General features: G+C 35.9%; 1 protein-coding gene across 2 annotated transcripts; it reads left to right on the top strand.

The window, feature by feature from the left end:
* The first annotated feature begins 171 nt into the window (after positions 1–171).
* LOC118269081 (protein yellow) lies at positions 172–27,875 on the top strand. Of its 2 annotated transcripts, XR_007706014.1 has the most exons (4): positions 172–538; positions 21,934–22,207; positions 25,011–27,354; positions 27,605–27,875. XR_007706014.1 is itself a non-coding variant. In XM_035584003.2 (3 exons), the coding sequence occupies exons 2-3, from the start codon at positions 21,943–21,945 to the stop codon at positions 26,120–26,122; spliced, it is 1,377 nt and encodes a 458-aa protein (XP_035439896.2). In that variant the 5' UTR covers positions 370–538; positions 21,934–21,942; the 3' UTR covers positions 26,123–27,378. The 2 variants fall into 2 exon arrangements, 1 of the variants encoding a protein (XP_035439896.2); XM_035584003.2 differs by lacking the exon at positions 27,605–27,875 and having other exon boundaries at positions 370–538; positions 25,011–27,378.

Genomic DNA, 27,875 nt, shown 5'->3' with positions numbered 1-27,875 from the left:
AAGGACACATCGGTGAAATTACCGGTGAGAGGCACCTAACATTAAAAAAGAATTACGCATCGTCAGGCCGCAAGCAACACTTGACTCGGTTTCCTGACATTTGTTATGTAAAAGAGCATAACCATTACATTACGGTTTATGTTCATAACAAGAAATGTCTTCGAGCATTCCAAGTGCCGCCGCGGTAATGTCGGTGCCCAGCCAGTACATTGCTGCCACACCGACTACATTGCTGCTTTACTACGGGGCAATGACTCAATCCTCGTAATCAAATCACAACATTGGCGGTCTCTTTCGTTCTGTATGGGGAAAAAAAGGTGCGAAGTATATTTTTAAAAGTAAAGCGAGTGATGCTGGTGGTAGCCCCGTTGAGCGAGGCAGTAGGTGGTTTAGCTTGTTACCTCAACTTGGCTCAGTTCGCGTCCCGCTATTCCGTCGGTCGGTTGTGTGTATCGTTCGTTGAAATTATTGCTACGACCTTTTTAAACTTAGTGCTTGTTACATCGACATTTATTCGTGTTATCGGAGGCATACCTAGGTGAGTTATTGTAACTTTTAATTAATTCGATAAGGTAAAATACAGCGTGTTCTGTTTAACGGTTGTGCCTTAAAGTTTCTTGTATGGGACGCCGTTAGACGTTTTTCGCCATGAGTTTTTGGGGAACGGATCCTTTAATGCGAGCTAAAGTCTGTTGTTAAAATAAGTCATTACCTAAGTAAGGTTTCAATAGATACCTGGTCTAGTTAACTAATGAGAATCTGATTAGCAAGTAACCTAGTTTTTAAACAGAACTAGTTAGTTCAAGTATAGTTTAAAATTATATTAGTGCAACATTATCACCCACTCTAGTCCTAAAGCGTGTCACATTGCTAAATATTCTTTTCACCATGCATGTTCGACGCCTACATTAACATTTTATTTTTGGCAAATATTTTTGCATAACTGATGGAGATTGTAATAAAATTAAGTATCTAATACTTTAATGTATTCATTGGTATTTATGGTGAATTATGTCCTAACACCTATGAGAGAAGTTTAAAAATTGCATGACTCAGGACGTTAAGGGGACCCTCCTCGTCTGCGCGCCCTTTTGACTTTTACAAAGTCTGGAATGACGATGAGTCATCCTTTAAAAAGTGGCCATTATCCTCATACCGGGAGGCAATAAAACCTCATTTTCAAAACACCACCATTGTTTTAAATGTGACGTGCTGAGAATTGAATTAATCAACATTATGTGTAATGAGGAGTTAAGTCTTACGTAGATAGCTAAGAGATAAACACTTATAAAATAACATGCAACACAGATACCTAGGTATAAGGAGGTACTTCTTATATATTCAGTTTCCAAAGAGCTAGGAAGAATACAATATAAAATCCACTGTTATTTAGTTCCTATAATTTTATGAATTCCTTGAAAAGACAGTTAAGGAAATAAGATTTTTAAACTTTCTCAAAAATACTAATTTTCATCCTACATGATTAATACTCACAAAAATATGACTGACTTTAGCGGAACACTATTACATCTTTATTTAAAGAAGTTTATTAAATTGTTATCGACAAATTGCGCAGACGCAGTAATTGTTGAAAAAGGAAGTTCCATCTGATATCGATCAGTTGTAATTAATCGATTATAGCATCTAACAAGAATTAGGTAAATAATTTATTATTACCTATTCGTAGGTAATTGGTGCTTCCAAGATTTGACTCTAGCATCAAGTGAATCATCATAAACACCAATGGGGGCCCGTGATAGTCTTCTGCAGGACTATTGGCCTCCAGGGGCCTCCTCTACTTAAAAAGGCTTTGCCATAATCTTCACACTGCCTTTACTTCACCACAGGCCTGTATTTTACCAATATTTGATTCTTAGCATTATTCGTACATCCGTAGTTGCAGGCAACCTAATGGGTTACGATTACCAGGGCTCCGGTTCTGAGTAAGATTAGAAACGGGATGGTTTTAGTCAGCAAGAGACTGATACTCTCTCTCGCCTCATCCAAAGCGGTAGGAGAGTGAGGATGATTTTCCCTTACAAAAAGAAAAATGCATTTTCTTACCAAATTTTGTGGTCAATCATAAAAAACCTGATCTCATCAAGATAAAGAAATTCCTGTTCACACTTTTCTTGAAGTGGTTGAAGGAATTCAAGAGAACTCTTGTAAGAAGGTGCCGCCACTAATAAATTAACGCTTGTCCGTCTGTAATGTCGATCGTTCATGGTGGTATTGCCATCGACGCGCAGTCACGTACGGATGGCAAGAATAATGTGGCTTTATCACTCATGTGAGGTCTATATGGTCTATATTATGTCATGCTGTTGGAGTACTGGTTCAATTTACAAATTGATTTTCAACTTGAAGTATTGAAATTGCACATTTGGTGCGGTGGCTGGGTAACGTGTAGCGGGTTCGATTCTCGCATGTAGCAACTCTTTGTTTGATCCAGAAATTCTTGTTTCGGGTCTGAGTATCTGAGTCTGTGTCATGTGTATATGACCTTCTATGTTTGTACAGGAGAAAATCCGAGTTTTGGGGCTAAAAAATAAATAAAAACAGAACTTTAACACCTTCCAAAAAGGTTAGGTTAGGTTATGTTCATTTTGGCATTAGGAGTAAACCTAAGAAAAACAATTCTCCTCATTCCCACACTATCGAGGCAGCATCTTGAACTACCTGAATAACTACTTCAGTAGCAACACAAGCCATACAATGACCCCGACAATAACAGCCTTAAAATATAATCTCAAACTACCATCAGATAGTTGTTTGCATTCGTTTCTTGGTAACCACGTGACTCCAATTTGAAATACTTGTCCACATACCACATACTTGCATACCTATTGTATATCTTATGTAACTACCAGCCTATGTATGTATGTGTGTATATATAGAAGTACGAATCACATGATTTATGTCCTCAATTTACTTTATACTGCTAATATTACCTACCTTGACTGCAGCTTTCATACGTAGTAGTCTCATGTCGTATACTAAAACTATTGGGACACGTCTTCACGAATCGGGGATTGGGAAGATTGGGAAGGGGGGTAATTGGGCCTCCGGTAACATCACTCATTCACAGAAAGCGTTGTGTCACGGTTTTCTGTAAGGCCGTGGTATCACTCCAGTCGAGCCGGCCCATTCATGACTCTTCCACATTTATTCTACCAATCAATACATTATCATGCCTCTTCTAATAGACGGGGAAACATGCAATTTTAGACTTTTTTTTTTGAGGGGGAAAAATCATCCAATGACTTCTCTCGCCTTAGGTGAGGCGAGAGGAGTGTCAGACTCTGACTAAAAAGCACCACGTTCCTACTCCTGCTTTTCGAACCGGAGACCCGGTAAACCCGCTAGATATTCCGCAGCTCCGGAATTTTTAGGGTAATAACTGACTGTCGAACTTGAGTATATACTTGTAGTCATGTCCTTAAAATGACGAAGTGCTAACATTCTCAACTAAATAACGATGTCGTCACGAATTGTGCATCGTTGCCATTCATGAGCCTTTGCCGGAACAATGAGGTGAGCATCGCTGCTGTTCATGGTGTTCTGATGCATACAATTTGTTCTAAGCATATCGTCACGTTTCTATTGAATCACTCTTTAATCAAATATGAGATAGTTCATCGATAGAATGGTTGCTCCATTCTATGTATATTTTGTTTTTTTGTGCGTCCGTTAAACTATTTTGGTCAAGCTATTTTCTTTGTTCTAAGATTAAAAAATTCTTGGTACTAAACAATCGATTAACATTATGATTTTATTTCCGTGCAGGAATTGTATTACTCGTCTTACCTAAGTTCAATAAACCATTTCATCTACTCTACATTCCAGTATCATTTCAATCTCCAGAAAATTGAGATTTTCTGAGAAATTTTTGTTTGTTTGCATGTTTGTTCGTCAATCACGCTGAAACTACTGAACGGATTTTGATGAAATTTGGTATACAGACAGGGTAGGAGTTGACTTGGGTGATAGGATACTTACTCCACAGGAACGCGCCGAATAATATTTCACCCACCATTCTTATTTATTAGATAAACAAAGGGAACATTAAACTTAATTTTTTTAGAAATAAAATCCTGTATCAAGAGTCAATTTAAACCTTAATCTTGAATGTAAATCGAATTGTGCGTTTAGAGTTAAGTCTTAACAGTTCGCACCTACTTCGACCACATCGAATCGAATCCAATCATTCATAGTTACACACATCGTCGGTTAAATTAAACTGTACGCAGTAACTTAACTGGAATGTTAGTTATTTAGCATTTAGACTCGCGCAGTACTTAAGTCATGATCTCGATAGAAGCTTGGTATTTACAATCTTTGACTGTTTGATTGTAAGCCCGTGGAAATATTATGTGAACTTTTAACTCATCTATTGGATTTATAGGTGCCTGCTAACGATATCACAATTATAATAATAAATCGTCACCTATATCCTAACATTATTGTGCCCACACTAATCGTAATTTGAATTTTCCTGACTCTGTTAATTATTCCGTTTCAAACATTTATTTGTGTTGTGGCTCATGTGCATGAGCCGAGTAAGCGAGGGTGAGGAGGCCTCACAAAAAAGCGACGGAAACAACGCTTGCCCAATCCCCGATAGGTGCAATAACCCTTAAATTAATAACCCCAAAAGGCAAAAGGTCGGCAACGCACTTGTAACACCTCTGGTGTTTCGGGTATCCATGGGTGGCGGCGATTGCTTACCATCCGGTGATCTATCAGCTCGTTTACCGGCCTATTCCATAAAAAAATAATGATAATTTTAAACAAATCTTATCAACTGTTGTATAAAAATAGAAAAATCTAATATTAAGTATATATTATGTGGATTTTATACAGAAAACAAGATTTACAGGTTTGGTGACAGAGCTGTCTAATATTTTATTCCCATTATAAGTAATAGGTAACCGCCAAAGATCAAAACTACCTACGTAGGTACTTCGTTAACAGATTCAAGATTTCATAAGACAAATTACTACAAGTATAATTAACTTCAAATAGGTATTAAACATTCAACTTCTTGTACAAGGAAGGAAAGATTTACGGAGAAACATTCAAGTCTTGCAGTTCCGTTGCATTTTTGCAATCAGATATGGCGGACAGTTGGCAATGTTGCCATTTAAGAAAATTGTTTAAACTGACCGCAAGTTACACATACTACGGAGTATTTGCTGTAGGTAGGTTAGTTTGAATTATTTTTCGTGGTTTGAATAAATTTTAAAGAGATTGGTAGGAAATATATTAAGGCTAAATCAATTACAATTAGTTTATTTACGCGTTTTGTTGGTCATAACTACGTTGGGAACTTTTGTCATTGAGTTTCTAAGTTAGGAATTTGTTCCTTTTAACAGACACCACAAATTCGATATCTATCTATCCTCGGACCCAGTAGAATACAAGCGCAAGACCCTGTTCCGCACATGTTGAACTAGTCTCCATTTCACCGGAGACGTGTGTAATAAATATTTTTCTTTTTTTCATTATATATTTAAAAATTACTGGAAAGGTAAGCGTGGTGATAATAAATTGTAAATAAAACCCGTATTTTTTTCCAAACACAATTCAAAGAAAAACTATTGTTGATAGAAATACAAAATTCTGTAACTACTTTGCCTCTACATGAGTTAACAGCTCATAATCTCACCTCGTATGCCCGGAGTCCGAACTAAAGAGACCAAGTTATAGCTATAGTAATAGCTAAGATATACCTAGCTATAGTTATAGCTAATGTGTGGTAGTTAGCTATACTATAATGTATAGTTCATTTATCTAATATATAAAATTTCCATGTCTCAATGTTAGTTAACGTACTCCTCTGAAACAGCTTTACTTATATGCGTATTCTGAGGTTTGAGAATTGGTTACTATCTATTTTCCATACCCCTAAGAGATAAGGGTCGTTCACCCTTAATTTATATTTTTACTACATAATTTACAAAGTAAAACAACGTTTGTCGGGTTAGCTAATATTAAAATATATTATAGCCAGGTCTGTGACGGCCTTATAGGCCTTAAAGTCATAAACCAGCAACAACAACGAGCTATTACTTGTAATAGTGCCTACAGCATGGGTACACGCAGCCTTCAGATGCCAATGTGGTACGTGACATGGCCACATGTTGAGACTCGTACCTTTTTGCACTTTTACGCATGTAGGTACTACTAGGTACCTATATCATTGTGTAAGCCACTTACTTACCTTGTTGTAGTAAGTTAGAACTTTTACTATGTAAAGGGCAGGTTATATAGTTTGTATTTATAATAAGTTCAAGTTTCAGTTCGAACGAACACCTAGCTTCACTGACAGACAATTCAATTTGATGTGCCTAATTTAGGATTAATTTAAACACATGCTTTGACTTTGACTTCTAAAGCATTATGATTAGGAATGAAAAAACTGTTTGCCAGTTTTGGCGATATACACACGTAGTACGGCACATGTTAAGTAACTAACTACTAAGTTAAGCTTCCGTTAATAACTTTGTACCTAATTATAATTCGATACGTTAATTAAAATTCGTGAGATGCTTTTTAATTGCAGTAAATTAAAAATGTTGTAAGACTGCCTTGTTGGTCGAGTGGTCAGGCAAAAAAGTCTCGATTTAGATTGCCGGAAATGGCAAAGTATCGCTGGACATTTTCCGTTTTTCGAAAGGAGAATGGCAGGGTTGTATGGGAGTTTCGTACAGCAAAAAATTTTCGTGTTCCCGAATATTTTTGGGTTTAATTGGTAGTAAACATGATTGGAAAGCTCTATAAAAATTCTCAGATTTTTAGAAGTTGGGAGATAAGAGATATAGCCAGTTTTATGTTTGAGGTTAGGTTTGTCTATGGTCAATGGGAATATTCTGTAAATATGGATATTTTACAAGATTTTCATATTATTTATAAGGTAGAATAGTAGAATATACATATAGTAGTAGTATGGGCTAGTAGCTTGTTGTTAATAATATCAAAAGCACAGGTCAATCGCCAAGGTTAAGCAACCCTTGCCGACTTTGGTGTGTGGATGGGTGACCATCATAGAAAGTCTCCTTCGTGTTTCGGAAGGAGAAAGAGTAGGAAGATAAGAAATGACTTATGGAACATTTATCTTATAATAAAGTAAGCTACTATCATCATTGTTAAGAGTTTGTTTCGCGTTGGCGTTGTATTTCGTTGAGTGAGTGAGGTTACCGGAGGCGCAATTACCCCTTCCCTAACAACCCTTAAATTCCGAACCCCCAAAAGGCCGGCAACGCACTTCTAACGCCTCAGGTGTACATGGGCGGCGGCGATTGCTTACCATCAGATGATCCGTCTGCTCGTTTACCAACTTATTGCATAAAAAAGGTACTTACCTAGTATAACTCCGAAACCCAACTTTTGAGCTTAATTGTAGTACTTTAGTAAGTTTATTCAGTTTGAGAATATTTATCTATAGAAGGGTGTCTCATTACTATTGAGATGTGGTCCCAACATTACCCTTTGTTCTTTATCACGTGTAAGCACTAAGCACATACACATTGTTTAAATGAAAAAGAATATAGGAAGTTGATAAATTGACATGAGAATTTACCCATTCACTAGGGTGCTTAAGGAGTGACCTATGTCCAGCAGCGGTCTACAATAGTTTGATAATGATTAAGTGCTGATGAAGTTTTCAGTGTAGGTAAATAAAACAACTTAGTTTTTGTAGGAATTTCATTTATTTTATTTTCTTATAATTACTTGATTGGTTCTTAATATTACTTCATCCAAGAAAGGGGCAGGTCGGGTCATACCTTCATGGCAAGCATAACTCAAATACCAAAGAATGCTCATAACATGTGAGCAGCATCCCACTGTTCTTAAACCTACAATACAATTACAGCAATCACTTTTGATTGTGTCCCGTCTATTCATATTTGTTTCTGCAATTATGAAAACAAAATAAGTTCTAGGAGAAGAGTGGCAGGACTTTATTTTAGCTTGAAGCAACATAGACCATCTGGAACATAGAAGCTCAAATTGCATACTTGGCCCCAGCAAACTTCACAAACTTCATTAATGGAAGGTGTCTGTAAATAAATAACATTCATGTAATTCAAAATTAAATATTTACATATGATAAATATAAATTGCGCAAAACATGACCAGGCTAGAGAATAAATCTCGACACACAATGATTGATTTTTACCGAAGACCTTTCCAAAAATACTAAATATATTTATTGTTCACTGGAGTAGAGAATGGAAAGACCAGTATCCTTTTGTTGTTGTTAGTAGAGCCAACATCATTAGTGTCTTACGTTTAGCAACATAAAATTGTAATTGCTCTTTGCATTGCGTTTTTAGAAGCTAATTACTATAAATATGTTATTTCATATTATTATATACCTGCTGGTGCTCCAACAAACAAGCAGTGTTATTAGGAGTAAGACTTTGACCACATGCAGCACACATCAGTTCAGAATTATCACTTTCCTGCTGATTAGGTGAAGTATCCTTAATTCTCACTCTTAACCAACACCGCACACAAGCTTTATCTTCAGGATGAAGCTAAAATAAATAATATAAATAAAGAAAAGCTTTCATTTAAACATATGTACATGCTATTAGTGGAAAATATTTACATTGTTTTATTTCTTAGTTTATTTCAAATAAATAAAATACCGAATTGATAAAAGTTATAATACATGTTCTTATTTATACCTGTTGTGGTTATATCTAAGTAGCAACTGTGTAAGCCGTTTTTTGTTCTTCTTCAATCAAAATTCTGCATTGCCTGATTCTTAGTATGGGTTGTCCACATACAACACAAACACTGATGGCCTATGTGTCTTCTCGGCATATTATCAGAAGAACATGAATGACTAGCTAGCTGCCAGCATTCATGGTAAACATGGTCATCTGGTGTAATCTAGAAATAATTAAATGATTTTGAGTATGGCTCACCATTAAACAAAATAATAGGTACTAATAAATTATAACAGTGTTATGCAAACCAAGTAAGGCAAGTAAATAATACATGTTACCGATTACTTATGTGTTTATTTAGTGTGATATCACACGTAAAAGTTATTGAAGTTCGTAACTATGGCCCGTTCGTACACGCAATGTTATGTGGAAACTACTTACATTTCTAAGATATGTCCACAGACGATTAGTGTTGACGATATCTTCACCGTCATTGGATAAAGCGTGTCTTCTTCTTTGGGACAAGCGAACATTGCAATTGATGCATTGCTAACTCGTCATTTTCAATAAAACACGTAACACACTACACAATTAATAAAGCGTCCTTTCGCGAAAGTAGTATCAACAGATAGAGAACGGAGAAGCAGTTGCTCAACTCAACGTAAAAATGGCCAGATAATTGCTAAATTGTTTAGATGAAGTTATAAACTACAATCCAAAACAAAACAACGGCAAAAAACTGGACAGACTTTGAAAGATAAGGGATTTTACGAACCTGTCAATAAATAATTGCCATTATAAAAAAAAATATGGATGGCAAAAATAATTCCTATAAATATAAAGATTCTATGCATATATATGCATTAATTATATATTCTAAGGTATAACCTGTAATTGGTTAATTATATTTACTGTTATTTCTATTTCAAAATATTTATTTATCATTTCGAGCCTTCTGATATTTTATTAATGGCAACTAACTAAACATGTCTTCTACGTTTTGTTTCATTATATTACGTTTCGTTACTAAAATCTTTTAATTGATATATTTGCTAAACCCCAGCTTCTAAAAATATTATTTTTACAGAAAAATGAATGGTTTAGTTGCCCCAATAAGTGGTACAAATTTTATCAGGGAACACCAAAAAAAGTATGCTGTACGAATTCTGCCATTCTCCTTTCTCAGTGGTAGCACGGAGTCTAGAATTGTTCCCAGTATATGGCAATAGGATCACCCCGCATCACATAGAACTAACATAAGTGCTGCTGTAATGAGCAGGTGATCCTCTACTTGGATAAAAGGCGTAACATAGTAAAAAAAGAAAGACTATTTGCTCAATTCAATAAAGGTATTAAATTAGGTATCTATAATAAGATTGACGATGACTTACAATCAACAACTAGAAATAGGTATCCACTTAAGTGTGCTTAATGCAAGTAAATAGTCAATCGATGAAGCTATAAATTAAAATGTTCAGCTTCTAACAAAAAAATAGGTACTTACTTTAACCACACACTTTTGTTCGTCTACAAAAGTGTGTTTTTTATTTATACCTGTTAAGAAGATATTATTTGTAACCTTGGAAAGTCAATAGTATTTATAGTTACTTAGTTAGGTACTTATCTAAAAATAAACTCCTTGTTTTTGTTGATATTTTTACTATCTATAAGTACATTTATTTAATAACCAATGTCTTTGTTTAATAGTCGGTTAAACTATTAGTTTAATAAGACAATCAATAAGAGTCTTTAGAAGTTAATAATTTAATACATAATGTATCTAAGTGTGGGAGAGCTATGCTTCGGCACGAATGGGCCGGCTCGACAAGAGTGATACCACAGCCTCACAGAAAACCGACGTGAAACAACGCTCTACTAGTTTCGAGTCACAGAGGGACTCTTCATTATGAGTAGCGTGCGCAGACGCCACTGAGTACCGAGTAAACCGTGATTATTAGTTATTTGTATGTCTCACACGACAGTTATTATAAAAATATAGCAAATCAATTAATTTTAGAAGCATTTTTCATATTTTTACAGGTTACTAATGTTGAAATAGATTATTATGTTTCACCTCGAAACGGAGGTTATTTTTTTACTATAAACTTGGACTTATGAATTAATAATTGGAACTACAATAACTAGCGATTTACATTTCCGGTCAAACAGTAGGTCAACTACATAAAATGTGTGTATTTCACAAAATATGAATACAATACAATACAATACATTTATTACGTAATATTTATGTTGTATTATAAATCCGGATTCTGTGACCTTTCGCCGGTTAATCGTGCTTTAGATGGCTCTTGCAATGTCAATAAGAAATTAACTGATATTTATTTGTTATCCATTACATGCACATAAAACTGTGATTACTGGTTGAAGTGTTTTTGGTTCACTTTTATTATTGTGTATCATCTATATCTATAGGTACTTAATATATAAAGCTGAAGAGTATACAGTACGCGCGGATCATCTGATGGTTAGCAATCGCCGCCACCCATGGACATCCGAAACACCAGAGGCGTTACAAGTGCGTTGTCGGCCTTTTGGGGATTAGGAATTTAAGGGTTGTTGGGAAATCGGGGTTTGGGAAGATTGACAAGGAGGGTAACAACGCAAGCGTTGTTTAACGTCAAATTTCTTTAAGGCCGTATATATATCTAAAATAAAATACTTTCCTTATCATTATCTTAGCTCGATACTACATATACCTAATTATACTGATTATAAATTAGAAGACCAACAGATAACAACTTGTATAATTTTCCTATAGACTTTACGAGAAAAACCTTCAGAAACCGGGAACAAATTAGCGATAATTTAGCAATAAGTACGATGCAGCTAGAATCTAATTAATTCCTCGCTGAAAAATATCTAGACCGAAACTTGGCGGAGCAAATAGCGTTAATTATTTTTTAAGCATATGTATGTGAACGGCAAATTGGCCTTCGGACGTCCATTTGCATAACTTCTAGAGCAGTTTGCACTGATTTTATATCATTTATAATGAACTGGACTTGTTTAGGGATACTTACTTTGCCCATGGCAAGGAAATCTTGTAACGTTTTGGATGTGATCTACAAACATCTTGTTACTTAAATGTAATTACGTACGTTTTGATCTTTCCTCAATTAGATTAATTTTTGGGAGAGTCATGCTTCGGCACGAATGGGCCGGCTCGATTGGAGTGATACCACGACCTCGCAGAAAACCAACATAAAACAACGCTTGCCATGTGTTTCATTGTGTGAGTGAGGTTACCGGAGGCCCAATTACTCTCCTCCCCAATCTTTCGAATTCCCGATTCTCCTTCATTTGAAAAGTGTGCACTGCAATGCACTCGTAACGCCTTTGGTGTTTCAAGTATCCATGGGCGGCGATGCTTGCTTACCATCAGGTAACCCGTCGGCTCATTTACCGGCTTATACCATAAAAAATCTACCAACAACATTTGGAATTTTGTTATTAATACAAATTAGATATATTTAAATTCAGCTAGTATGTAGGTACCTAGTATATTGATACAAGTGCTATGTTGTAAACACAGACGTTGTGAACCAATCAATTTCTAATTGATTAATGTTCCCAATTACGTACACGTGCAACTGCTCAAATATGACTTTGATTGTCAGATTACGTTGAAGTAATTAATGAGCAAATCTACAAGGTATTAGTGCTTGTAGAATTAAAACTAATTAAAACAAACTCATGATGAAACAGCTTGTTAGCTTAATAACTAACATACAACTGCTGAACATCGTATCCTGATGGTAATTTTTGAAAGATTATATTTTTTGTACCTATAACCATATTTGTGTTCTTGTATTTCATGCAGCTAGTCCGATCCTAGTGTATGTAGCCTTAATTTCAATCAAAACAAGAATTAATTACAATACAATAAGTATTAATAACATATCCATCTGTGATTATGTAGGTGTATGATATTGTACCTATCGATTTTTTTGATTGCTTTCCAATTTTACTACGTTACATATAATTTGAAAATTATGGAAATGCTACTACATCTTTTTTTTCACGTTTTCTTTTGGAAAAATCATCATCAGCCGGGAGACATCCACTGTTGTACATAGGCTTCCTTTCAGCCATTCAAATCAGTCATGCTTCATGATAATTATCTCATGACTTTCCACCACATATCACACGATCATGACATATGTCGATTACCTATGTTGTTTTTGAGTGGAATGCCGGTCAGCTGGTGGCTGTTCACCGTGACCCACAAGTTCTGTAGCAGGCCCTCCAAACCAATCTATGGGCTTTATCAGTTAATACCATCTGTGTGACATGTCGCTGAGTTCATGACATGTCCAGGTAGCCGTAACACCGCCAAACATTATCATCGTATAGTGGAATGTTGAGGTACTCCTCCTGCAACAGTGTTCTCATCAAGTGTGGGAGAGCCATGCCCCGGCACGAATAAATCGGCTCGACCGTATTGATACCACTGGTCTCACAGAAAACCGTCGTGAACAACGCTTCCGTTGTGTGAGTGAGGTTACCGGAGGCCTACTTCCCTCCTTCCAAATCTTCCCCGATTCCCGAACAACCCTTAAATTCCTAACCCCAAAAGACCGACAACGTAGTTGTAAGTTGTAACGCCTCTGGTGTTTCGGGTATCCATGGCGATTGCATCAGATGATCCGTCTGCTCGTTTACCGGCTTATACCATAAAAAACCTCTAATAATCTAATCTGTTCCGTTGCAACAGTGCGTAAGGCGTGACGATACAGTAAAGCTAAAGGTATGGATTGAAACCTTTAATGCCATGGGATTTCATTAATCCTATGGGAAAATTCAAAACGATTGTTGTAGTCGAATAAAAACAAAAGAAGAGCCTCATTACCATAAACGTTCCTACAGAATATGTACTCAATGCTAATGCGGTAGTTTTAAGTTACTGGTCACTGATGGTTATCTCATACGCTAACTGTGATTCACACGAGGTTATAAAGGTTAACAAAACCGCAGTTCCCCAAGGACGTTATCTAATTATTTGTAAACTTTTAGTAATGAGGTTTACCTAATATATGTCTTTGACGATGTGTTGTGGTGCCCAGAAGTTTGATACGCTCGCTTCTTATGCATGAGGTTGCTGGTTCAAAGCAAATGCCTCATTGGTACTTACCAATGTGACTTTTTGCCAAGTTATCAGTACTTTCTAAACTTACTTAGACACCACTGACAAACTTAGGCTTATAATTTCTATGATAATTATAAGTTTGAAATGTTCAACCCGTATTGAGCAAGTTCACCCAGTCCACGGTTACTTATACTCAAGTCACTCCATCAATACCTCAATAACCATTTTTCCCATTCCTACATTGTTAGCTTAACTTCAGTCAATATTAAAAACAGGTGCAATATTAACATGTACTGATCCATCGAGCCGATCCCATAAACCGCTTACAGTTCTGTAGGTCGCGATGCACCGACTTTTATGGAAATGTCGACTTTAAAAAGGCAAGAAAACATTCCACATGGCCCTTTGACATTTTCCTTTGCGATTGGGTTCATTAATAATGGAGTGTCACCTTCTTCTGAATTACTTATTATGTCTTTAAGCTTAATCAGTGGTTTGGTAACAAGGAGAACTGGTTAAAAGTGATTATTGCTTCCGTCTGTATTGAACTGTTAATGATTTAAGTCACTTTTTTCCGGTGCTAGTGCCACTTCATATGTTGTTGTATATTTTGTCGCATTGGTCAGTGGAAGAGATGGCCTATGTGCCTCCTCACATCAACAGCCTATAAGAGGCCACTGTGATATTTAATCTGATGTCTGATCCCTTTTTTTTTGAGGAGGAAAATCATCCAATGACTTTTCCCGCCTTGGGTGAGGCGAGAGGAAGTGTCAGAGTCTTACTGACTAAAAACTACCCCGTTCCTTCTCCTGCTTTGAGGAGGAGTCCTGGTGACCTGTTACGGATGTCTGACCCCTAAATCTAGTATTGTACACTTCATAATCCTTCACCACTTCACTTATACAACCTTACAGCAATAAGACATTATATAAAAGTGTCATTGAACATAGTTTAAATGTATAGACGTGACAGTGAGTTTACCTAACCGAGCTTCATGTAAGTGATATGTAAACAGTTGAGAGCTAAGTATGCCGTGTTTACAAATATGTTTCGCGAATCATATCCATAACATGTAACAAGCTGGCTACTCATCTGTACTCCGTGAGTGATAATAACACTAGATTATTAAGTATATGAATAAGCAAGAAGTGGATCTTCGTGTTATGTATTTAGGTACTATTTAAATCGAAGGTAGAAACTATATTTATCATTTATGAGGAATCCTTACTGTGTAAGCTCTAGGTTTGAGTGTAGACTATGAAAGTAGACTCAAGTCCAGTGTGAAATTTTGCTTATTAAATAAGTGCTAACTTTTATCCTGATTATGAATGACAAACTGGCTAAATAAGAAACATCAAAATTTATCTAAACGCATCTGTTTTGCAATAAATTGCGATTGCAAAAATAAACAACCGAATATTTTAGCAAATTGACTCTCTATTATAGTACAAGAGCCTATGAACAAAACTCACGGCCCATATCGCGTTATGAGGCAGTGGGTAAGTGTGTAGGCGCGTACACTAGTGGCCCATTACTCCTAAACAGACCGGTTCACCTTGCTCCGTCCGAGGCGGAATTTTTACGCACTCCATGTAGACAGCGCCGCGTTGTGCAACTGTATGTAGGTACTACAGGTGCGGCCGCCTCGTGGGCAGACCCATTGAACTATACTATCTGTCAAATTGTGCAACTTGCGTAACTTTTACTTTGTTTGGCGCCTCGCTAATGTTTGAATTCAAGTGGTATTTTCAATGTTATCGATGGAAAAAGTCTTACAGTTTGTTATTGAAAAGGTAATGTTCTGACTTATTATTAGGTTATAAAGGTAAAAAGAAAGAAAGAAAGAAGAACAGTTTATTTGCATTACAAAAATATGTAGGTAATAATTAATAGGTAGTGATATCATTTTCTGTTTCTTAATGTTCTAAAGTATCAATATCTGATTGAAACCAAGAAGCTAGAGAACAGTATATAAAGAGTTTATTATTATTAAAAATTATCAATGAACTTTACCTAAAGAATTTGCGTTATAAAAACATTCTCTAGGGATTCACCTCGTATTGAATAAACTGTGATTCTTATAGGTATCAATACTTTACCTTGCTCGAGGACAATTAGACTTGTAGTTAGGTACTATTAAATTAACATCAAGCCAGTGCTTGCGTAAGTAAGTTAATAAACAAACCGTCATAAATACAAAGAGTATAATACTAAAGGAGAATCAACGAAGCGGATTTCTTTACGGATACACAATTCAAAGGATTTCCTTATCAACGTCAGTGTGATAATTATCCATCGATTTACAATCGTCGCAAGAACAATTAAAAACAATTGTAATTTTAAATTTCCCGATCTTAGCCCAAGAGCCAATGAACAATGACTCACGGCATCTCATAATTAGCCATGGGAATAAACTAATAAAATTAGTGAAGCATGACGAATTGAACGGTTTTCTGATTCAACAAAATGCATCAAAGAATATAATTCGGACGTAGTTTTCGCTACGGATCTTACCGTAAGAAATTAATCAAACCATGCAGAACTTGTTATTGAACATTCGAATTCATTTGCGGGCGTTTATTGAAAGGAATGCAGATATTTGAAATACCGATTTGATTGTTGTTCTACTAAGGTACAGAGAATGTCCGGCGCATTCGAACTAACAATTCAATATTTATTTTGTCTAGATAGGTACCTATGCCTTCGATATCTTTACATACATAACGTCACGCCTTTTTATCCCCGAAGGGTTAAGCAGATGTGCACATTACGCCGCATGTACACTTTTCGCTTTGTGTTATAAGTCCTATCACCATATACTGGGCTGTCTTCGCTATCTTTATTTAAACAATCATTGATTACATAAAACATAACAATACTATGAAATAGAATATGGTAATAAAATGATTGCGCAAAGCATGAAGCACCTGCATACCTACTAGTTTAAGATTCGTTATGCGAGACCATTTGGCATCCACTGTTCTACGAGTACGATCTTAATTAGATCAAAATGGGTCATCTGTGTGCGTTTGTACGAAGAATTACAACGAGCTGTATTGGGGAAATTACTCATTTGTCTTTGCGTTAGGAAATGGACAGTTACACTTATACTACTATGACGTTTTAATATTATTATATCAATTAAAAGTACCTTTAACTGACGAGCATTCATAAAAAGACTGTTGATGAAGCGAAAGAGGTGTGAAAGAATCGTGGCAATTTGCGTTCCATTGTCTCTGCCTACCCCTATGGGAGACAGGCTTGCGGTTATTTATGCATGTAATATCTTGTATTAATTAAATTACTTATTTGACATTTAACTAACCAAAGCATATCATATAGCATTTAGTATGTCAGGTAATGATAATGAATTATTATTTATCGAGCAATTATTGCACTCATGTAAAGTTTGTGAATTAATCTGACATTATACTTATCCAAGGCAATGTCATATCCAAGTCAATGCTAGTTACCTACTACATATAAATCTGTGATGTGGTATTATGACTTCATTTATCACTAGTCACATTTTTGTGTGTATTTATAATTCAGCTTGAATTTCGGTTCGACATTACCTATTGTGGTTGAAGTTAAATGTGATATATTCTATTATTCTTAACACGAAATAGTATGTTTCATACTGGCTTTTCCTAATCTGAATCACTTATAGATTTAGAACATAGTTTGAAAACAAATACGGAAAATGTGACTCATCATTGCACCTACATACATTAATTTTATTTATAATCTGGTATATTTATACGTTTCAAATAACATTGAATTTGATTACCTCACCTATAAAGTATGAAAGATTTCGTATTCTTTGAACCTTTCGTCGATAACTTGAAGCATAAAATTTCAAAAAAGAAAGTACACACAAACCGTACTAATAATTACACAAGTAGTATAAGAACCTACACAGTATTCTCACGATACGTCATTCAGATAAAAATAACGATTAATGATTTTGTTATGAATAACGGGACGTCAGCGCCGGCTCCTAGACTATCGTGCGCCTGCGCCATTGTCTTTCACATAATTTTCTACAGCCACGCGATGAACTGCATTTACGTTTCAATGTTGAATAGCGGTCAAGATTATTTGAAATGGGGTAAGCAGGCTTGTATGCTGTTGAGAGATACTTTGTTACTTGATTATAATAAACATTTCTACTGTAATAAAACACGACACGTTCTTTCTCTTAGACTTTTCACAGTTGGGTTAGGTTAAGGAGCGCTTTTTTTTGTGGGGCAAATCATCCAATGACTTCTCCCGCCTTGGGCGAGGGAAGTGTCAGACTCTTACTGACTAAAAACCACCCTGTTTCTTCTCCTCTTTGAGCCGGAGACTCGGTAACCTGTTTCGTTGTCCGCAGCTCTGGAGGCTAAGCCCATAATTTTGGTTTAAGGTTTATATCCTTCAAGATAAAATCCCACTCGTCAACACAATTTGAGAAGGAATCAATCGAATCAATTTTACTTATAAGTTAAGTACCTACGTTTGTTTTTATGAAGGAACTCATTCATTCTCATCGTGTTATAGGTATCTACATATTAATTAAATATTTTATATTTTAATGAATAGTCATATAATTGTATACGATTGTAATTGCAATAATTGTCTCGTAAATAAGACAAAGGCATGTTGGTGGTGACCCAACAAGTGGCGACCTCTATCGAGTGTTGCAATAAACGCGTCATCTATGTACTTGTTGTCACGAGACAAGTGCATGTAGGAAAATAAGAACCAAAGCTAATGATAAATTAACATAAAATAACTACGTAATCAAGATTGATAAATAATTGACCTTTTTGTGTTGTTATGTGTTCTTTTTTAAACGTTGTCTCACAGTAAGATATTTCTTCTGTGTCGTAAGTTCGTTTACAAACATACAGGCTCTTATACACGACACCCAAATCCGGAACAACAATTCATGGATCACACAAAGAGTTACTCCGTGCGGGAATCGAACTCGCTACACGTGGCGAGAGGCAACCAATGGCCACCACACCAACATAAAAATAAAAAAAATATAAACTACCTAATTGCCGTACTCAGAAACATTATCGTTTACTTAAACTATTCCTTAGTAACGATGTTGTAACGAAAACAACTGCTAAAACCAAAGTAACCATTAAATGACTCTGAGTGTGGCGATAATTAGCTTAGAAAATTTCAAAGCTCAGTTATCGCAGACTTCTAACATTGTAACGACTATCACTAAGTTTCACCTTGCACCATCACCTAAGTTGTTCGCAAGTTTTTAACTTACCACTTAAACTTAAGCTCTTTCTATTTACTAAGAACAAATAAATTTCACGTGATTTCTAAATACAAGTTAAAATTATGTGCTAAGTCACAAGTGGCTACCAGTCACTAGCAGAACGTTATGAAGTGAAATGATTGAAAATTGAATGGCGTGCGATCAAGAGAAAATAATTTTATGATTCAATAACACTAGTAGTAAGTGCCTATGTAGTACCTAGAGCTGCGGACTGCCTAGCGGGTTACCGAAGCTCCGGCTCGAAAAGCAGGAGTAGGAACGAGGTGGTTTTTAATCAGTAAGAGTCTGACACCCCTTCTCTCCTCGCCAAGCGGGAGAAGTCATTGGATGATTTTCACCCCCTTAAAAAAGTGCCTATGTAGTAGATAATTTTAAATTACTATGAGTTTCCGATATTTAATATGAGGTACCGTAGTAGAAATTATATAGTTTAGTTTCTAGTCATAATTACCACCAAATAACTATAGTTCCGGATAATGGATAATGAAATGTACAGGACATTTAATCATGCCCCATATTTAAAACCCCTTAGTCATGCAGAGTCAAGTTCTTTTTTACTTCTTAATAGCCCCAGGGAGCTAGGAACTATTTTTTTCTCTTAACAATAAACAAATTGGATTTTTTACAAGAAATTAATAAGGAACTCGCGGCCACTCAATTATAAACTTGTTCGCAGCACTTCTTGCAATTATTATTGTACGATAACGAACAAACCTATCGAATGGCGACACAATTATGCAACTGTACAATTATCAACTTTATCCTTATTGTTTTAAATGTCAGAATCGTCTTCTTATTCTACAATAGTAGTTAGTTTATTATGCAAGCAGTTTGCTGTGAATTCTAATGTGTTGGTTACTTTAGTATTGTGTCAGTTTGCTTGATTCAATCATATTTTATTTTATTAACGTTTGTCGTTTCGCTTAGAAGACCTGTAAGTGATACAATACATGTTCGGTAAACTCAAATCATCTGTAGCTAGATTTTATTTCAATACAAAACTACGAAATTATAATTTCAACATTTTGGAAGCTTGTCCACCAGATATGTGACCGTTTACCACTGATTCTAAACTATGTAGCTGTCCAAGGAAGATGCGCAGCGCGAGTATACATACAGATAGTAGGGAAGCCGTCCATAACACACATCCATATAAAAACATAGTTTAGATAATTCCGTTTCCACCAGTACTAAGCTATGTGTACCATCCACAGCAACGTAGTACTTATAGCACATTTTTGGCGGAAAAGCACCCTTATTCTAACTTTATATTCTGCTTAAGCAAAACCTGTAATGATTTCATGTCTTGTTGAAATATCTTGTATTTCGGTCCTAAGACTAATCTTACGACCAAAATACCAAATTCTACAAAAGTACGTAAACGTTGGGAAATCCCGGTAGAAATTCGGTTGAAAAAAACATGAATCACGCATCCGTGCAAATGAACATAGCTTTGAATTCGGTTTCCTTATAGTTTTTTATCGTGTAGGAACTTCCGTGGTTACTAAAGAACTAGGTATTGATTTTGATGCAATAAACGCCTAGGATGTCAGTTAAAAATAGTACCTAGGTAAGTGTAGTACATAAAGTATACAAACGATTAAATTAGTCAGAACCTGTCGAAACAATGCACAATGAATGGTCGACACAGGAATTTGAATAACGTCTACAAAACAGAGGCCTTAGTACGAGTTTGTTTTACGTTTAACGTGAGCGCGTTCGGCGCTCTGATTGGTCGGCACGAATGAACCAACCAATCAGAGCGCCGAACGCGCTCTCGTTTCGTTTTCGTTTAACGTAAAGCGAGAACTGATGGATCAAAGTATAAGTAAATTGGTTTGGGTTAAGAAACTAATGTTTCTGGTATGGTTTGTGATAGAGAAACTAAATGTTACCATTTGTTTTAGTTAAAGTATTGGGATGAGAGAGGATAAACCAATAACGCTGTACTAAAATTCCCAATCCCCGATTCCCCAACAAACCTTAAATTCCTAACCCCTAAAAGGCCAGAAACACACTTGTAACGCTTCTGGTGTTTCAAGTGCCCATGGATGGCGACGATTGCTTAATATTAGGTGATACGTCTGCTCGTATACCTACCGGCTTATACTATGAAAAATGTGGTTTAAGAACACTTCATTAAGGATCTAAAACACAAATCCTAACAACTCAATCTTGAATACTAATTGCTCCAGTACTAAGTATGTGCGTGCTGGCTTAAAGAATGGCCGTATAGAAAGGAGTATGACCTTGAACGAGGTCGCAGCAATATTTCTCCCGACCTTGTATGTAGGAAGTACGTATTGGTCTTGAGGTTAATTGATTTATGTAAGGCAGTAGTGCGAGTTATTTTTGGTACTTGTTGAACTTACTTGTTGCTTTTGACTATATTAAGTTGATGTGATGTGATAAAGTTGTTGTAAAGATGACAAAAAATGAACTGGAAGCGTTCGGTTATCTTTGGGCGCATGCATATCGGAGGTCAATGTGATATTTGCTATATTTTTTTGAGAGTAGAGAGGGGTTCTAAATAACTAGTTTAAACTAACTAATTTAGGTCTAAGGTGACGTAAACTAGGGTCGCCAGCGCTCATCACATCGGTCGGTAGTAGTAGTAGTAGTAGTAAATAGGTAGTTTAGGTCCACTTATTCATCATCTATGATGCAGTGTCGATGAATGGAGAAAGCTTACTCAGAAGAAATCATTTACATTTTGTTTTTGTTAGTATATTTTAAAGTATTTAAAAATACACATATGCACATTATATATTTCAGAACACGAGAGCCTTTCTTCTGTCTTTTGGCTCTAGTAATCCCAAAACATTATTTTTGTATTAACACCATATTTTTCTTGATTCCAGCTCTTCAAAATGAGGGGTTTGAAAGCCCTCACCCTGCTACACCTGGTGTACTTCTGTGGATGTATGGACCAGCTCCACATAGTATATGAGTGGAAGCAGATTGACTACGAGTTCCCCACTCCTGAGGCCAGGCAACAGGCTCTGGAGGCCAAGACCTTCATCCCAGAGAATAATATTCCCATGGGTCTGGAGATCTATGAAGACAGGCTGTTCATCACTGTGCCTCGATGGAAGTCCGGAGTACCAGCCAGTTTGAATTACATCAATTTGAAAGGTGAATATTAGTTTGACTACTTTTAGTAGCTACTTATAATGCAACGTCTATTGTCCTTGATCTCATAGGAATACCAAAGCAAGTAACTAGTAGAAATATCATGACTCACACATATATAGTTTTTTTTCTCTTTATTTGTTTTAGGAACTTTTAACAATAAGTTACGTTAGTTCCATCATAAACTAATCTAATAAAGTAAACTTACAAATAGATGTATAGTTAAAAAAAATCTCAATATGTACATCACTTTTCAACAATTACAAGCATGTATAAGACAAATAATGACATTACGGCAAGAATAAGAGAATAACATGTAATGTTTATTATTTTAAAATGCCAAGTAAAATGCAATCCTCTGTACATTACACCATTAGTAGTGTCGACACAAGAGAGCCGACGGAGACAGTGGATGCAGTTTTATGAGCTATTTATTACATACTCGGAATTAATTGTTTGGCTTTCACCGCTTCTCCTTAGAAGACGGAGTGTTTACAAAATTACTTTGTTCTCTACTAAATTCTGGCAAATAGTTCTTACTTTTACCAGTATACTCATATACATCATCTTTTAACGTCATAGACTAATCGTTTTTTTAATAATCAAGCCTGCCATAACCTCTTAAAACCGCTGCAACTCCTGTAAACCAGGATCTACAGTAGATACAACCATGAAAACATCGGAATACTGAAGTTCCAGGGACATGAATAACTGTCTTGAATCTCCCAACGAAATAAATCAGAACATACTTTTAGAAGACTAGTCTTAATTATCTTCCTGTTTAAGTCACTAGTTATCCATAGGTTCTCTTAATTAGGTACTATACACCTCGCCATGCACCATGCATTTTCCATTTACATTGTAGCATGGCTTTTCTTGGAGTAATTGTAATAGAGCGACCAATTAGCATAGTAATTTGTTTACATTAATCTATGTATCTGTGTAACCCACCTATATGTTAGAGTTCAATTTTAATCTATATCACGTTCTTAAAACTTTTCTAGCTTTTTAAAATAGTAACCAACGGTTGAAAAGTTTGTTTTCGGTGTCCTTTACTAGATGAAGATATTTTAAATTTAATTGTATATGAATAAATGATTTCTTATATACTTGAGAAGAGAACTTACATACTTGAGATAAAAAATACTTGACAGTAAATATGTAGGTGTCTAATGTGATACGTGTCGTGGGTATCGTGGTGCCCCAGAGGTTGAAGACGCCCGCCCGCTTCTTATGCATGAGGGTGAGGGTTCGAAACCTACCAACGACATGTACTAATGTGACTTATTAAAAAAAATATATAAATATTCCTTTTTTGAAGTCGTTAATAAGAAGAAACATCAGACTATAGATAGGCAACATCTATTTCTAGATCCTCCATCACCATTAGATCCACTTTGTATTTAATGGTAATGTTCTCTAATTTGCAAATCCAACACATTAATGCTTGCAAATTAAGTTTGCACGGAACGGAGGAGAATAGATTATTTACTTCACAGTTGATATATTTTAACAATAGTTGGTGTGTTATTTGGTTAGTAATGCATGCCTTAGTTGTCACGCAAAGTTGGACTTTTAGTTTATTCTATTAGTTATCGTCATGTTCAAGGAAAGTGGTCGGGTAAATAATTCAGTTTTGGGTTTTTTCTCGTACGTCGAAAATATGTATTTGTTTTATTTACTTATTTTAACTTAGCTTATAATTAAACCGCATCAAAATCCGTTGCGTAGTTTTAAAGATTTAAGCTTACAAAGGAAAACAGGGACAGAAAAAGCGACTTTGCTTTGTGGTGATTATAAGCGGGGGCCTACTCTAATTCAAGGAAAAACGAAGTTTCGAACGAAACTGCGCAGCTTATATACTACAATTCTATTCATTGCGAACTTTCTTGAACAAAAATGAACGAATAAAATGAAGATAAATAAATAACGTTTGATATGAAATAAAAAATAAAACGTTATTTCAAGTAATTCTGTTAGTAAATCAATAAAACCTACGTTCGAAAATTAAGGAAACTTCGGATTCGAGAACCGGAGTAGGCCCAGGTTTCCTCACGAAGATTTCCTTCACTGTTTGTCAGTGTCTAAATATATATCTTAGAAAATACATACATATAACTCGGATAAAGTCACATTGGTTTGAGAAGTCATCTTAAACCTCCGTAAGGAAGAACTTGCTTGAAAGGAAACTTAATCATTATCCTCCTTATAGAAACAGTCCTTTTAAAACTGTGGGAATCAAAATGTGCGTCAGTTTGTCGACCTCAAGTCTACGAGTAATTACACACAGGAAAATGACGGATAATTAATTTAGTTCTATCGATAAAGTACATAGTAGTACCTATAGTTTAATGGCCTTAGACTTTATGATTTATTATAATAGGTCTTACTCACGTAATTGATTCGAGTTCTTATTTTCCTTTTTCCAATATTAATCATAATTATCTTACTTACCTTATGGCCATTTGATATCATTGCCATTTACCTAAAGTTTCTTTAAAGATATTGTATTTAATAAGGTTTAAATATGTATTGTCTTCTGTGTGTGTGTTGACCAACCAAAAACTACAACAAAATAATTACCATTGGTCAATAGAAAGATGTCAAGGATCTCAATTTTTATTGATTTGTTTTAACGTTTAATTTTGGTGACGTATGTTTGTGTCTACTAAACTCGTTGGTTACAAATAGCGCAATACTTTTATTGGACACAAAGTTTTTAAACCACTAGTTTCTATGTAGATAGTCATTTTCACAATAACGAAATGTTTAATACACCACTCATCCTAATCCTGTATCGTTCCAGATAATTCAACAACATCACCAAAACTGATCCCGTACCCAAGTTGGGCAGCGCACTCTATCGGCGAGGATGGCAAACCTCCAGAGATCATCTCCCCATTCCGCGTAAGAGCTGACCGCTGCGGACGTCTTTGGGTCCTCGACAATGGAAAAATGGGCAACCTGGAGAAGAACGTAACGAAATACCCACCGTCCATCATTGTTTACGACTTGAAAACTGATAACTTATTGAGAAAATACGTATTTCCTGAAGACCAGGTGAAAGAAGACTCAGGTTTCGCCAATATAGCTGTTGAAGATATCGATTGCGAGAATACTTACGCGTACGCCGGGGATTTGGGCAAACCTGCCATTGTAGTCTACTCCTGGGAGAAGAACGAGTCTTGGAGGATCACCCACAACTACTTCCACCCTGATCCCTTAGCTTGTGACTTTACCGTCAAGGGATTAAACTTCAGCTGGACTGACGGGTTGTTCGGTCTCGGCCTCTCTGCTCCTAATTCCGAGAACTACAGCACACTTTACTTCCACCCGATGGCTAGCTACGATGAATTCTCCGTGTCAACCAAGTTTCTGAGGAACAAGACGCTTGCTGATAATAACTTTAGTGCTTTCAATGTTTTGGGAAACCGAGGGCCGAATGCTCAGTCCAGCGTCTCTTTTGTTGACCAGAAAACTGGAGTCTTATTCTATTCATTGGTAAACCTGAACGCTGTTGCATGCTGGAAGACTTCCAACAAGGAATACTTGATGAAGAATCAAGGGAGGATCTACATGAACGAGGAGACCATGGTGTACCCGACTGACATTAAAGTCGATTACAACGACAACTTGTGGATTCTGTCGAACAAGATGCCGATTTGGATGTACGACAAACTAGACGCTAATGAAGTGAACTTTAGGATCTTTTCGGCTCCTGTAGTTGACGCGATTAGTCATACGGCTTGCGATATTACGCCGAGATCCGACATTTTGGACAAATTCGTGAATAAGATTAAGAATGCGAGTAACTCGATCGTCGCAAAGATTAAGCCGAGTTCTGGTAATGTAGCGTATAATCCTCTGGCAGTAGTGAGCATACTGGTGTTCAGTTGGATCATTACCTTGGCCCTGTAGACTGTATCTGATACTAAGTAATGTCAGTGTCTACAGTTGCGTTGCTTTCACGAACAAGTTTCGTTTTGTACGTCAGTTATAGACTTATAAAGGGCACTATCTGTATCGTCCTCGCGTGGGAGAGGAGGATGACATAATTTAAGATATTTAAGGACTTAATATAAGGTTGTGAAACAAAGATGATAACTGGCGTCCAGAATGTTAGAGTGCTTGTTGCTTTATGTGTAGTAACAGGGAGTGACCCAGTTCGTATGCTAGTCGGAAGCGTTAGTATTATAGCTTATTTATTAGTAAGGTGCCTTGTTTCTATTACAAGTTTAAACATACATTCCAAAAGATTTGACTATGTATTTGCTTGCATTGCATGCGAGGCAGCAAAGCTGTTTAATAATGAAAATATTTCTATAAGTTTAGAGGGACCGCCATCGCTGGTTGTCTGATGTGCATATTAATTTGTGTACTTATCAGCTATTGTAGCGACCTCTGTATTCTTCTAATTTATATCTTACGATAATATGCTCTATCTACATATAATGTGTCTTACATATAATAAAAAGTAAGTTTTTGACTTTAATTTGTAGCGCTGTTTTATAATATTCTATTTAATATTTTTTGTCTACAAGTGTCTGTAGTATAACTATACCTAATACACTTTGTTTCTTTAATGTTTTACAAATTTACGTAGTTATTTCTTTATGATTTAAAGCACGGAGCTTAGGTTTTTTTTTATACCTACCTTTCAGTTTTCAGTTCTTTGATTTTTAAACATTTATTTTTAGTATTTTGACAAAGAAAACTCTAGTTTTTAAGATCGATTATTGCTGCTCTTTGCAATTTTAGATTTACGCATCCATTTCTGTTTTTGTATGTGAGTAATTTGTGTCGGTTTTTGTACAAAGGAACTAAAGCTGTGATGGACAGCGAAATAGTAACGAGGGTGTTACCTAGCGCTTTATTTATTGTGATCGCATATCATTTCGTGTTTCTTACTTATCTGTGACGAACATAGGTACTTGACCTATCTATTAATTGATTCATTTGTAATTAAACAACAATATAGACTTACAGTACTACTACTATTGTACACATTAAATAAAGAACACATCAAGTGGTCGAATGGTGTACTTATCTAAATATAATACGAGGTCTCACGGGTCAGATTAGATCTCGAGTCAATTTCTATGTTCACGACTAAGCTCTGCACCACAGAAATATAAAAAACAGACCTCTTAGTACGAGTTTACATTAAGTTTAAAGTAATCGAAACGCAGTCGGGTAAAGAGTGCGTTAGGCGCTGTGATTGGTTGGTTAATTGAAGCCGGCCAATTACAGCGCCGAACGCGCTCTTTCACATTATTTTAAACGTAAAGTAAACTCATACTAAGGTTACAGCTTACTATCTGCTTCACTGCGAAGAAAAAGACCGCATCACCTGTTTTAATGACTTTGTTCGTGTACAAATTGAGTAACATATCTCGATAGCCCGTTTCAGGACTGAAGGTTTGTGCCCTATATTATTTGAACTAATGTATGTACACACAGAAAAGCCTTTTTCATTTTATTTACTTGTGGCCATAATCAAATCAAGTTTGTTACAACACATTCCAGGATAAGTAAGAAATGACGAGTTTTATTAAGATTTGTACTTAGTTTGTGCCTTTACGTGATATCACATAAGCTAATATAGAATAGTGCACGAACCTTACGTGTGTTTGTAAATATTAACTTTAATAAAAAATGCTATAAGCTTTAA

This window comes from Spodoptera frugiperda, chromosome 2 (genome assembly GCF_023101765.2).
Source record: "Spodoptera frugiperda isolate SF20-4 chromosome 2, AGI-APGP_CSIRO_Sfru_2.0, whole genome shotgun sequence".
Taxonomy (NCBI): Eukaryota; Metazoa; Arthropoda; class Insecta; order Lepidoptera; family Noctuidae; genus Spodoptera; species Spodoptera frugiperda.
Note: the sequence above shows the minus strand (reverse complement) of the source record. Positions and strands in the feature narration are given on the sequence as shown.